The sequence below is a fragment of the Balaenoptera acutorostrata genome, chromosome 19, assembly GCF_949987535.1.
Source record: "Balaenoptera acutorostrata chromosome 19, mBalAcu1.1, whole genome shotgun sequence".
Classification (NCBI taxonomy): domain Eukaryota; kingdom Metazoa; phylum Chordata; class Mammalia; order Artiodactyla; family Balaenopteridae; genus Balaenoptera; species Balaenoptera acutorostrata.
In genome coordinates, this window is record NC_080082.1 from 13,368,082 (window position 1) to 13,382,542 (window position 14,461).

Consider the following 14,461-nt stretch of genomic DNA (forward strand, 5'->3'; position numbering starts at 1 on the left):
AGGGAAGTCCCTAAACATCATATTTAAACATATTTCTGTTCTAGACCACAGTGTTAAAGCTGGGATTCTGCTAGGTTCAAAACATATGTCCAAATCCATAGTTAATTCAGAACACATTAATGTCATGTCAAGAGGTAATAGTATGCCTTCCTCCCTCCCTCCCCTTGGTCATTAGGTTTACCTAACATTAATAGTTTGCTGTGTAGCTTGGCTTAGGATATGCAACTAGACTTTAGTTCTGCACCTGTTTTTCAGACCTGTTCCTTAGACTAATCTTCTCACTGTCCATTGTGTTCTTTGCATGGATAAAGGGACTTCTCAGTAGAATCATTATAAAAAGAGCTGTCAAAAGCTCTTTTCAATAAATACATTTTAATAAATTTTCTCAACAAAGCTGAAAATTTTTAAAAAGCTCTTTTTACGCCATTTAAACATGGGTTCTACCTAAGCATTTGTATATGTATGTATTTTCTTGCAAAGCATATTAATCAGGTGTTTCCTAGAAGGTGCAACGATCTGAGTAGGCATGGCACGCTATTTTCTTTAAAACACAAGCATTTCTAAGTGTTTTCCTTTTTCTCCCCCGGAAGAAGAAACAAGAAAATATCATTCTCTCTTTTGTAAAAGTTGTTTGGTAAGAGAATAGAATACTTGTGTAAAACAGCCACTTTCCTTTGAGCAGATCAAAGAGTGTGCTGATGAACCAGTTGGAAAAGGTTACTTGGTTTCCTGCTTGGTGGATCACCGAGGCAACATCACTGAGTACCAGTGTCACCAATACATCACCAAGATGACAGCCATCATTTTCAGTGATTACCGTCTAATCTGTGGCTTCATGGATGACTGTAAAAATGACATCAACATTCTGAAATGTGGGAGCATTCGGCTTGGAGAAAAGGTATCTACTACACTGCCTTCACCAAAGGGGTCTTACAGACTCGATGAATGAAAAGCTTTGTATGACTGGCATGGAAAAAATTTAGGGCTGGAGGTAGACTTAAAGTTGAGGTCCAGACAGCCCCAATATCTAAGGCTAGTTGGCCTGTGGGTGCACTTCATCTGTTTGTAACAAAATGTTTCAATACTGTATGGGGGAGTAGAGGAATTAATATCTGCTAAGATTAGTGTTAGCTTCAAAATGCAAAACCAGCTGCTGGTTACCTATAACGTTCCTCTAGAAAAGTATTCTGTAGTCCTGTGGGAAAAGTAGTTGGATTAGGAGAGACTCAAGTTCTCTAACCTTTCTTTGCATATACCTCACTGTTGCCATTAAAAAAATTACTTAGTAAGCACACCAGTATAAAAGAAGATAACATATATAAAAATTAGAAAATTTTAAAATAGGGAAGGTACTTTTAGCTTCTCAGAAGAAAGCTACTCTGTAAATGTGATATATGTTATGTTCATCTCAGGAGAACTAGTTTTAGTAAAGGCAGGAAAGAAAATAACTACCTAGCTTCTTCTTCCTTAATTATATCTGATCTTATTTTTGTCCTTAATAGTCTGTTGTCCAGAGGGTCACAATGGAGGTTCAGCCAGGTTTATGCTGAATTTGTTTGCTTAGCAAAAATGAAAGAACTCCTGAGAAGTAGCAGATGCCAGTGGGAGAGGTAGTCTGAGACCTGTGTATGGCATCAGCTGTTAATTGCTGCTGCTCATTAATCTGCTGTTTAGGAAGTATGAGAGAAAGCAAAATCCATTTGTGCCTTTGCCCTCTGTTTGTTCAGAGCACTGTGACTTGCAGGCTTCCATCCCCAACTGGGGGGCGTGGTGTTAGAATTCTGGAACTGCACACACCAGTTCAAATGAAGGTTTGAGTGCTGGTTATTGTCTGGCTGTCACCAAATACCCTTTGCTTCATACCAGCACAGGGCTCGCCCTTTCACAGGGAACCTCTGGGTCGGTCTTGAGAGCGCTGTGAACTGGCATACAGCTTTCAGGCAGCTAATGAAAGGCCAGTTTTAATAAAGGAGGGTGATTCTTCACTTTCCCAGCACACTGTAGAAATGGCACAAAAGCATTTAAGTCACCCTGATAATTCAGGAAGCGCCTCTGACTTTATTTAGGGTGTTGAGGGTTATATCCCGTTCCAAACCTCACTCTAAAAAATCTTCATAGAAGTGTTACAGACACACTTTTCAGGAATCAATGATGACACATTTTCATTTTTGTGGTTAGTAATCTGTGCTGTAGAGCAGACCATTACAATTCACCTCTCTTTGTAGTAGTTCTTCCCTGTTGCCCACCAAGATAGTCGCTGGTTAGCTTCCCACTAGCAATCTGAATTGTCAGTGTAAAACCTGCTTTCAGCTGCGTGTACAAGTTACTAAGTCTGCACTGACTTGAACCGTGGCAGAATATAATAGTGCCAGAGCCCAAAGATGTGACAGTGAGGATTGATTTTTCAGCTTAGTTAAAATAACAAAAATGCTTCCATGGACCATCCAAATGCACATTTTTGTCATTTTCATCTTTGGCTGTACCTACCAGTTAGATGAATTTCTTTTTACTCCAGACCCCCACCCTAGCACCCTAGAATGACTCATGCCTGCACTTCTGAAAAAGCATGTTCCTTTGTATGTAATCCACCCTATTGCTACAGCCAAGTTTAAAAACGATAGCAGTCTGTCCTCAGCCCTTCTTTGCCTTTTTCTAACTATAGTTTCCTTCTCTGAAGCCAAGTTATTTAGTTTTGAAAATTATCCTGAGAATTTATAAAGTCAGCTTCTGACCACAGAAGAGAACGCACTCATCAGTTTTAAATTTGTTGCCCTGAAGCTTGCAAACTCCTCTGTGACTAGCTTTGAACTCACCTCCAGAGGTCAGAGGAGAGGCGTCATGGTTAATCTGTTTATACCCTGCCTCTGTATGAACATATAAATGTCATAATTTCAGAACTATAATGATTTTTTCAGAATGTTAATGTATGTAAATTTTTAGAACAAAGACTATATATTTAATAAAACCTTTGGAATTTTATAAATAAATATTTTTAAAATGGAAAGGCAGATCTCCAAAAGTAAATGTAAATAATTTATATCATTTGAAGAGAAAGCAGGATGTGGCATCCAGTACAGGAACTTAGTTGCGGACAAGTGCCCCACATTATTACTACTTTTATACTTTTCACACACTAGTTTTATCATTTTATCCTTTCCTGCTTTTAACCAACTACTTTGAATAGTTCAGACATTCTTTTTCTCTCTTTACCTATAGAGGTAGATCACAGAAGACATTACAAATGTTGAAATGGAGGATGGTTAATAGCAGAGATGAAAACTGAGTTCTTGCCCACCTTTTTGTGATTAGTGTTATCCTTCTCTGGTCTTTCAAAAAAATTTTTTAAAAAGGACAAGGTGTATGGAGAAGAAAAAATATTACTTATTGAACTGCTAAAAACTGATTGGGACACTAGTAATAGTTTTAAGACAGACATTTGTCTCACCACAATAGAATTTTAAAAATTCATTGTAAGTCCGTTTACAGTATCATTTGTTATTCATATGTCAAGCCTGCATATTAATAACTTTTTAAAACCTAACCCTAAGTAATTTCATTTTCTTGTAGGTAATGTGCTGCTATACAGTCCCTTGCTTTCATTCATATTCAGTAATAACCCTACAGTCTTCTTTGTCAAATATTTGCATACATTTCAGTTGTATAACTCAAATGGGCTGAACTGAAAAGCTCAGAGACTCTGGGAAACTGAGAAGAATTCCTGAAATATCTTTATTAGAAAAAATTATCTAAAGTTATGATAAATAAAAACATCTAATGGAGGTGATGTTATGGCGCAATACTAATATGTGGTGCTACAATTGCTATAATTAAAATTACATCTCGGATTCCTTAGAGGGTCTCAAACCATGGTGCTGGTGCATTTAAACAGTTGTAAACCCTAAGTATAGAGGGAAACACTTAGACTCATTACAGGGAAATCATTTCTTTACCCTATGATGTCAGAACTAAAGGGTAAGTCTAAATCGTGAGTTGGCTATCATGCTATTATTTTCAACCTTTTTTATATGATTACGACCTAATTGCTAGCAACCTCTCAGTAAGTTATTATGAGCTACTAAAATTTGCTATATTATTTCATTAACAAAACATGTTTATAATAATCTCTTGTAAACTGTAAATAGTAAGTGACTGATATGTTTCCAAATCTTTGTTATCACAGGTTTGTTTTTCCTTTGAGAAGTGGAAATGGGTAGGGCTTTTCTAAGTGGGCCAAAGTCAGACAAATTTTAGTGTCACTCATAAATTAGGAAGAAAAAATAAGCTTTACTCTGAATTTCTGGGGTTTGTGTCCACTCTTCTCTCTGTCCTTATCTTTTTGTCACTTGTCCTTCAGAGTTTTTTCTCCCTTCAGAATTACTCTCTAAAAAAACTTTTTGCTCATCTCAGGTTTCTAAGCATTGGATGGAATCATAAAGCTAGTGAGAAAGTTTGAGGTACAGATAGAAAATAGGAAGGCATGAGAATCTGCTGGTATAGTGTGCTTCCTGACCTTTTTTGGATCAGAAAACCTTTTGGAATTTAATGAAAGCTATGAACTTTCCTCAGGAAAAATATACAAAACCCACATACAAACTGTAGGAGTTTCATAGCACTCCAAGGTCTAAAAAAATAAATGGTGGACTGTTAGCTAGGTGCCTTATGTTCTGCAGCTTGGACGAGTTGATAAACTCCTCTAGGCCTCTGTTTACTCAGCTGCACAATAGGTATCACAGCTCGTAGCCCCTTTTCACAGGTATATTAAGAGAGAACATGAAAATTTTCATGAAAATACTTAGAAATTAATGTGCTGTGGAACAAACCCTATTACAACAAAATGGAAAAAAACTATATACATTTTTTGTTGAATTGAAATTTTAGTAAAATAGATATTTCCCTACCTAGTTTTAGGAGTCCTATATACAGATGATCTCATAAACATGGTATTTTACTATAACGAGATTTTATATACGCGTGTGTGTGTGTGTGTCAGTAAAATGATAACACTGAATTTTCTGCTGCTTTGGTTTGGTACATTTATGGATATACCTCTCAAGTTTTTGAAGCATATCTTCTGAATATAGAAGATTAGGACTCTTAAATAGAAAATGTTTAGGGGAAATTTTTCATATTTTGAACAAATGAGTGCTTGTGGTTGCTATGGGGTAGATGCAATGTACAATTAAAGATAATTGGATGGTTTTAGGAAAGCTCTCAAAAGCAGTTTGTGTAAATGGTGGTAATCTTGTTAAATCATATTAAGATAAATCCAGAACATCAAAGTGAACATTACACTAAAGAGTGGGGTCTTTGCGGACAGTATAAAATAGAAAAAAGAGAAAGAAGGTCTCTATAACATGTTTTCTCAATGAATTTTGAGGTTTGTTATTTTTTAAACTTGACTAAAGCACTATTATTTGAGAAATACCTAGCCCTTAGAGGTAAATTAACAGATATTTCTGCAGTGTTCTATCAATATTGACATGAACTATGATCACCACATTGGGCTGATGTAATTTCTTTAAAATTTTCTGACATTTTAAACTCTGAAAAGTCAGGTTCTTGTTTCTAGTGCAAACTAAACTGACTTAAATTTCCCAGGATCTGTATTTTCATTTATAGCTTGCAACTATTACATTCTTACCAAAGATTATCGAGGGCATTTTGTGTAACTTCCACAATGTGGTTGGTTCTCACCCTATTTCTCAATAGAACATTGATAAACTATTGTGTGTTGAGTTGGTTTTTTTGGTTTTTTGTTTTTAACCAAATGATGTTTATTTGATGCTCATGGTGGTGAGAGTTTTTAAATGTTAGTATCCTTGCTGTTTTAGGATGCACATTCACAGGGTGAGGTGGTATCATGCTTGGAGAAAGGCCTGGTGAAGGAAGCAGAAGAAAGAGAGCCCAAGATTCAAGTCTCTGAACTCTGCAAGAAAGCCATTCTCCGGGTGGCTGAGCTGTCCTCAGATGACTTTCACTTAGACCGGCATTTATATTTTGCCTGCCGAGATGATCGGGAACGTTTTTGTGAAAATGTGAGTCAGCTCAGAAACTGTTCTTCTTTGCTTCCTTTTCTTCCTAAATATTTTTTTATACTCGATTCCAAAATTAAACCAACACAAGCTGTCACATGTAGAAAAGTCACTGAAATGGAAGGTGGAGTTGGTCCCAGGATAACAGAAAGTTATCTGGGTACTGGATACGGCTGCTCAGCCTTGAGGTAACATCTAGTTAACACTTGGCTTCGAACAGTCTCCATACGTTGTTTTTTCTACTCTATCTCACTTCTCAATTTCAGTTCTTGGAAATCTGTTTTATATATAGGAATCCTATCTTACCAGGGAATCCCATTTCACATATATTCCATGGCTAAAACTTGGCCATATTACGTATTTATATTTAACTAGTTTTGGCTAAGACGAAGGAAGCAGCAGGTGGCTAACTTTTAAAACCAAATCCTTGGTTACTACCTGCGTACCCTATAGAACAACTTTCCAACCCTTTAGGCAGAAATAATCTCCATCTTTACCACAAAGGACTGAGCGTGACTTGTGTACACTCCTACTCTGCCTGCTGTTTTGAATTAATAGCTTTAACTATCGGAACCACTGATCAGAGCCAATGCTAGAGTTTTACTGACTCTAGCATAAAGTTGTAAGAAGAGAGACTCATTGACGCTTCTCTTGGTTTCCTAATTAACAGTATGTCTGGGAACACATGACAGTGTATTCAAATACCATGGGAAATTTTTTTTCATCTTTACTGCAATCATTATTTTCTTTCAAAGGCTACTAAATTTTATAAATGACTGAGCCATGTGTTCAAAGGTAGTCATCATTATAATAAATTAACAAAGTTCTTTGTGAGATTGTGGATACTGCCCAGCATAACTACTTAGCTAGTGATGATGATGATGATGTTATATTCCATCTTACAGACACAAGCTGGTGAAGGCAGAGTATATAAGTGCCTCTTTAACCATAAATTTGAAGAATCCATGAGTGAAAAAGTAAGTATTACTTTGAAACAAACCAGCATTTTATTCATTTTCGTAAAAGCTTTCTCAAATCCTCTCAAACAATATTCTTATAAACTCATACCAAAATATAAAATACTGATACAGCTTATCCTTTTCGGAGGTAAGATACTTGGCTTTTAGTAGGAAACCAAAGCATATTTCACTTAAACGAAAAAAATTAAGCTTCTCGTGATATCTGGACTTTGGGAAGCCAATGGGGAATCAATTTGGGGAGTAAAATCAGAGAATTTTATATCAGAATTACACTGAATCCATCCCTGTGTACTCAAGAAGTTTAGACTAACCAAACCAATATGCTTCATAGATAATTAGCAATTTAATTGTTCAGCACCTGTCTCATCAAGCTTTCTCGTTACTGTTAGTTCTCTGTCCCTGGATGAATGCAAGAATCTTTCATGACTTTTGAAAGTCATTATTTTTGGCTTCGCTATCCTGTCACTTACTTTCCTGTGCAGCTGAAGAAATGTTCCTCATTTCACTTCCTTAAATCACTTAGTATTGAATAATTATATTTAAAAAGTATAGAATGGAGCTTCCAGACTGTTATGTCAGTTGCCACTTTCATGCTGGTGAAATTTACTTTAGGGATATTGTTGAAGAGGAAAAGAATACTTTGTCAAGTTAATGTATTAGAATCTACCAAATATTTATGTGTTCTGGACAGTTGCTATTGTTGCAATAATCAGCAATTCACCATAGAATTTCAGGCTTTCCTGCTCATATACCCCTACTTCTTGCTACACTAGTTCAACACACTTGTGCTCAATTTTAACCAAACTTAAACATAGACATTTTGGTAACTACTGCAGTTGTTCACTGTACTTGGCCATGAGCCTCTGTTTGTCTTAGAGGTACTTGTGAACAGCTCAGCCTCCTGAGCGGTCTCACAGCTCCCTTTCTGCCCTCTTTCCTCAGTGTCGAGAAGCACTAACAACCCGCCAAAAGCTGATTGCCCAGGATTATAAAGTCAGTTATTCATTGGCCAAATCCTGTAAGAGTGACTTGAAGAAATACCGGTGCAACGTGGAAAACCTTCCTCGGTCCCGGGAAGCCAGGCTCTCCTACCTTCTGATGTGTCTGGAGTCAGCTGTGCATAGAGGTAAGAGTTAATTTCTTTTCATCATTTTCACTCCTTTTTGGTTCGTTTCCTCCTATGTGGGCTCTTTTGAGTACACTTGTACCTTGTGACTCAGGAGCCTTTCTTTGTAAGCAGAACTCTAGGCTGAAGGCTTGGTATCCCTAAGTCTTATTGAAGTCCCTTCCTCTTAACTCAACAGCCCTAAATTTTGTTTTTCTTTACATCCCAGCTTTTTTTAAGTAAGGTATATTTCTCAAATCCAGTTTAAAATTTTTAAAATGCATGTCACACAGCAATTTTAGGAGAGTCAGGGAAGCATAATGATTTAGCATATGAGCTTTGGGTCAGAGAGACGTGACTTCAAATGATGCCTCTATCACCAAACTAACTGCCTGGGGACCATTATTTATGTTTCTTAATTTCTCCAAACCTCATTTTTCTTATCTATAAAACAAAAATATATTACCTGTGTTGAGGAGTTCCTGTGAGGATCGAATGAGGTTTTTTGGCATAGCACGTAACATACGCTAAGTGATGAGTACTGTTATTATTCCAACAGTGTTGATATAAAGAAATAAACAGTGAAAGAAGGAAGGATTACCTTATAAGGTCAGACTCAGGGTCTGTTCAGTCCAAAAGTCAATCCCTGATAAAGGAACTAAGAAGAATGTATAAAAGGTCAGGGTCATTCAGAAAGAACATTTCTTAACATGGACTGTAGGATGTAAAAATGAAATTCTTAGCTGTCAAATGAATGATGCTGGGACAATTGGCTAGTGATTAAAAAGTTAAGTGGAAGAAGATCAGTTGTTAAATAAAACTCAGAACTTTTTGTTGAATTTTTTTCTCATATCTGGGTAGTGAAAGACTCCTAAGCTTAAAAGCAATGAAGAGCAACCAGAGACCATGCATGTTTGGTATTCATGCAAACAAAGGACATTTTGGAGGAAATTGGAGAATCTTGATTATGGTCTGGGTGTTTGATGAAATTTTCTTGAAATGTAAAGGTGGAGATTGTTGACTACTAAAAGCATATTATAAAACAGTATGCATAACATCTAATTTTGGTATTTAAAAAATAGAGAGTTAATCTCCTTAAACTGCAAATTAACAGGAAACACAAAAAGACTCAGCAAATAAATGGCCAAAGGATATGAACAGATAATTCATAGAAGTTATACAGATTTTTAATACTAAAAAGTCTGACCATGTGAGTGTTAGTAGGATGTGAAAGCACTGGAACTACACTACTGATGGGAATTTTAAATTTCTCCTTCGGAAAATAGTTGGCCAGTTTCTTAAAAAGTTCCACATACATCTACCTTATGACCCAGCCGTGTAAATCCTAGGTTACCCAAGATATATGAAAGCATATATCCATATAAACTCTTGTGTATGAATGCTCATAACAGCTTATTTGTAATAGCCCAAAACTGGAAATAACCCAAATGTCCATCAGCAGTTTAAGGGATAAATGAATTGTAGTATAGCCACATAATGGAATAATATTACTTAGCAGTAAAAAGGAATGTACTGTTGATTTAAGACTGAATCTCAAAAAATCTGAAAGAAGTCAGACAAAAAAAAAAAGAGTCCATAGCATATCATTCCATTTATATGAACTTCTGAAAAATGCAAACTAGTACAATAATCTGTAGTCACAGAAAGCAGATCAGTGGTTGACTGGGCGGGCATGGGGTAAGTGGGTAGAGAGGAAAGGAAAGGAGGGATTCTAAAGGAACATGTGGAAGCTTTTGGAGTTGATGGTTATATGTTCGATATCTTGATTGTGGTGATGGTTTCATTGATGCATACATATGTCAGACTTATCCAATTGTATGTTTTAAAAGTGTAGTTTATTATATGTCAGTTATACCTCAGCAAAGCTGTTTTTTTTTTTTTAATTTCATAAGTTTTCCCAGATGGCATTGACAGCTCAAAGAAGAGTTGGGGAGGTGTAGTGAGTATTTGAAGTGAAGATTTTTCCACAAGCTTAAAGGGTGTAAGCCAGTAGGGATTTTCCTGGCTTTCGTTTTTACCCCAGTAGTTATCTTATTGATAAGACTTCTGTTGGCAAAACATATGAATTACTAGTTCAGTAGTATAAAATTCTGTATAAGGCAGAACACTGACAAGGTAAACCCTAGTCTTTGGAGTATTAAACTCATTTTATGCTGATAAAGCTTTTGCTAAATTCTCTGCTTTTCAGTCTAGATAATAGTGTGACTGGTATATTCTAGGGAAAAACTTGTACTTTTAATATGTGGTAATATCTGATCCTGTAGCTCACCATCCATAATGTTGTGACTTAAATCCTAACAGGGCGGCAAGTGAGCAGTGAGTGCCAGGGCGAGATGTTAGATTACCGCCGCATGTTGATGGAAGACTTTTCTTTGAGCCCTGAGATCATCCTGAGCTGTCGGGGGGAGATTGAACACCACTGTTCCGGATTGCATCGAAAAGGGCGAACCCTGCATTGTCTGATGAAAGTAGTTCGGGGGGAGAAAGGGAACCTTGGAATGAACTGCCAGCAAGCGGTAAGGACAGATTTTCCACTGCCATTTTTAATGTTACATTTTATCAGCCGAGGAGCCTCTTCCTGACACTGTCCCAGCTTATTTATCTGGATCATTTGTGACATCACAGTGAACCTTAGGTATTAAGAACTAGACGCAAAATATTGTTTCTTCAGGCATATCAGAGTAAAAATGTGGAATTAGCTGCAGAGCAGAAGTCTGAGCCCATAATAAATAAAAAGAGCTATATAGTAAACTTAAAGAAGTAGATAAAATGCATTGTTTACTGGAGTGTTTAAAGAAGAGGTATCTGGCTAGATTGTATTTACTAAGGCAAACCAGGTTCTGGTAAATCAGAAAAGGTCTTCCAGCAAAAGAGAATGTGCCTCTCGCACCACGTTTGATTGAGTTGAGGCTGAAAGAGAGCTGAAATGAATTGAAACTTTCTAGGATTCTCTTCGTACTACTGATATGCAGCATGGCATGAATTCCTGGCCTGAAGGATCAAGAAAGCATGTCGTTTTCAAAATCCCACCATCTTTTCTTGTTTGACAAGGGCAGCTGTGCATGGGAGGGTCTGTCTTTCTCTACCGCCAAACTCTACAGTCAGTTCTGTAAAGATAGTTGGAAAAAATTAGCGTGCTTTGCTTGAGAAGATAAAGTTGTTCTTGATCCAAGGTTCATAAACAGTTGAGTAACTATAGATCAGGTACATAATATAATTTAACAAAATATGATAATAGATAGAGTGCATCTGTTTCATTACCATTATCCATGTTTATTGCTTTTTACCGAATAAGAGTCTTTGAGCAATTTACAATACGAAATGTAACAGTGGCATCCTGTACAATGAATTCTGTGGTTTCCTATACATTCCTTTAGGAAGCACAGAAGATAGAGTGTAGCCTTATACTCTAAATTAGAAGGTTGAGGTTCTCTCCTAAGTGAAACTTTAGAAAACTGCAATTCATTAGTCTCTTGTTTTTGTTGTTGGCATTCTTTATTAAAAACTGAATATTTTAATTGAATTTGATTTTCCTGCTAATCAGGTAAAATCAGAATTTTACAGTCTGAAACACAAAATTTCCATAGAATTTTGACGTGGAGTAAAATTTCATCTTAGCTTCTATTACTCACCCTGACCCAGAGTGGACAGTAACGTACACATCCCGTAGTGGGAAAACTAGACAAATGTCGCCTCTTCTCCAGAACACCAAGCCTAGCTAGAAGGAAGACTTCTGGATGTAGTTCCTCAGGAGCAGTCTTTGCTGGTGATTGTCCTGGGAAACGTCTGTGACAATGTGTGTGCCTGGGCCCCAGACCAAGAACACATCAAGACATTTCATCCTTAATGCAGCATGCAAAGGGGAGGGTGGTGGTCAGGAATAAACTTATATTTTTACTGAGGCTACACTTTGTACTAAGGTGTACAGAAAAAAGAAATTAGTTTGATTTTATTTGGAAGCATCTAGTTTACCTCCAGGGCTTTTTGAAATTTAGCTTGTTGAGAGAGAAATAAATAGCACCCACCTCATGCTTTGTGCCCAAAAGAAAAGTGCTTCCAAACCTAGAGGTTAGCCTCAAAAGATAAAATACGTGGTTTTGTCCACATTAAGTTTAGCTAAGTGGGCAAGAAACACTTCGTTTTGTTTTTCACGGACCTGTGGTCTTTAGCCTTTGCTCACAAAAATTGAAGATAGGTGATCCAAAGGGAGAAAGTTTTCCTTAGTCTTCTACTTCATTATCCATTCTCAGTCAAATGGAGGAATGTTTTGTAATAATTTGCTTTTCAAAGTTTCTTTCCTTGATACAGTAGACTTCCATATTGGTCTGTGGTTGACCATTAATTTTCCCTTGTTCTCTGCTTGGTGGTGCTTTGATTTAGTGATCTCTCAACAAATAGTAAAGGAATAAATAGTGAAGCATAAGAATAATTATTATCTTAATGAGTATATACTCTTCCAAATACACTGTGATCATGAACTTAAATTCTTTTCAGTTATGGCTGAACAAATCTGGGCCCAGTCTCTCCTAGGCTAAGGAGACTGCCGTCTATTCTCTAGACTAATTTTTTGGAAGCATTTTCTCACGTTTTCCTAAGCAATCGGGGCAGGAATAGATGTATAATCATGTAATAGTTCACATACTTAGTGTTTATTTCCCACACCGCTGTCACTGGATTCCAGAGTAGCAGTGATCCCTTGAGCCTTTAACCTCCTAGAGTCTGTAGGGCATTCATTGTCTTCTTTTAGAACCTGCAGTCTGGTACATGCATGGAGAATTCTCAAAGTTTGCCTGTCAGTCATGGATATTTAACTGATAACTTCTTAGAGAAACTTCCAGACTCCCATGATGCTTATAATGTCCCTCAGAAAAAGAAGTAAATATTTTGGTCTTTGTCAGCAAATTAAAATTGGTAGTCATTTGACAGTAGTAGTAATCTTCCTACTAACTAACCACTGCATTTTGAAGCTTCTCCAAATTGCACCAAGAATTGGTATAAATGAGTTCCATCCCAGAATATTAGATATCTTTCATACTTCTCTCATCTTGATTGTTGACTTCTTTTAGGAGAGACAGAATTGGGATTTTCTTTTTTTTTTTTTTTTTTTTTGGGGGGGATTTTCTTTTGATCTTTGTTCTCTGATCAAGTATGTGATGGGGTCAGTGCTTTCATATGAGCCTCTATAGGACTGTAGGTCAAATGTATGAGGATCAGAGAAGGCTCCTACAGAGGCTAAATCAATGACACAAAAAGGGCTCCAATTCTTTAACTTGGAACAAAAGGAACCCCAACCAGAAGGACCGTAGTTTTCAAATTTGCTTTGTGTTATTTAAGATTCCCACCCCAAACACCATCTGCTACCCATCTGTAGTAATAATGATCTTTTACATCTGTAAAATGCTTTGCAGCTTACACAACCTTCTATATATTATTCTTCCTTATAATTCTTTGCAGTTAAAGAAACTGGAACTTAGAGGTTAATCAACTTGCCTTTGTTCTCAAAGCTAGTATCTGGCAGAGACAGAACTATTAATAGAACTCAGGTTTTCTCATTCTTAATTTAGAGCTTTTTCATCTGTGCCCCGACTGCTTTCTCCTCAGACAGGAAAAAAGAATCTGAGGCATGTCTTCTCGTGCTTTCACTTTATTCTATGACAGAGTGTGGAGCAAGCAAAAGTAAATGTTAAAGAATATATCCTCATTTTCAACTGCATAATGACAAGTATTTTTCTGTATTACTGGTAATGAACAAATTCTGGTTTATCTCTTGGTTATATAAAAAATAGTTGAGGAAATATAGGAAATTATAAGTAATATTATATTCTTGGTTTTTGTAATTGGTATTTCTTGCAACTGAAGTCTCACATCTCTTTTTAATAAAGCAGAGTATACTTGTTTTATGCCATTGTCTTTGCAGCAAAATTCAAATTCTAGATTTTTAAAACCAAATTAGATCTCTAACTGGAAGTGTCTTCTGTTTACTCTTCTCCACTCAACTCTGGCTTGGCACTGAGTGTCAGATTTAGTAATTTGATTAACAGATGTGAGGAAAGAGGCAGCTTTTATATTGTAAGGTCCTCTTGTTTTGCACACATCCAGGGATGGTTCAGACAGGTAGGCAAGCTATACCTACAATGAGTTAAACAGAAAAACTTGCAGAGTAGAGGAACTAGTTGGAAAGTATTTGACAAGAGCTGTTGAGCTTGGCCAATGACAATTGTAGTACCTTGTTAAGAGTACATTGTGATATACCAGACTGAGAACTGATTGAAGACATGACATTGTTCATCCTAGATGTATAAGTGACTTTCTTTCTTCCTTCT

General features: G+C 36.6%; 1 protein-coding gene across 2 annotated transcripts in view; it reads left to right on the forward strand.

Annotated features, from left to right (window-relative positions):
* Positions 1-14,461, forward strand: part of GLG1 (golgi glycoprotein 1) — a 156,525-nt gene that overhangs the window by 108,693 nt on the left and 33,371 nt on the right. For both annotated transcript variants that reach the window (XM_057533919.1, XM_057533921.1), the window contains exons 4-8: positions 683-898; positions 5,832-6,035; positions 6,938-7,009; positions 7,955-8,138; positions 10,440-10,654. In XM_057533919.1, coding sequence (XP_057389902.1) covers positions 683-898; positions 5,832-6,035; positions 6,938-7,009; positions 7,955-8,138; positions 10,440-10,654 — 891 coding nt within the window. The remainder of the gene's footprint in view (positions 1-682; positions 899-5,831; positions 6,036-6,937; positions 7,010-7,954; positions 8,139-10,439; positions 10,655-14,461) is intronic.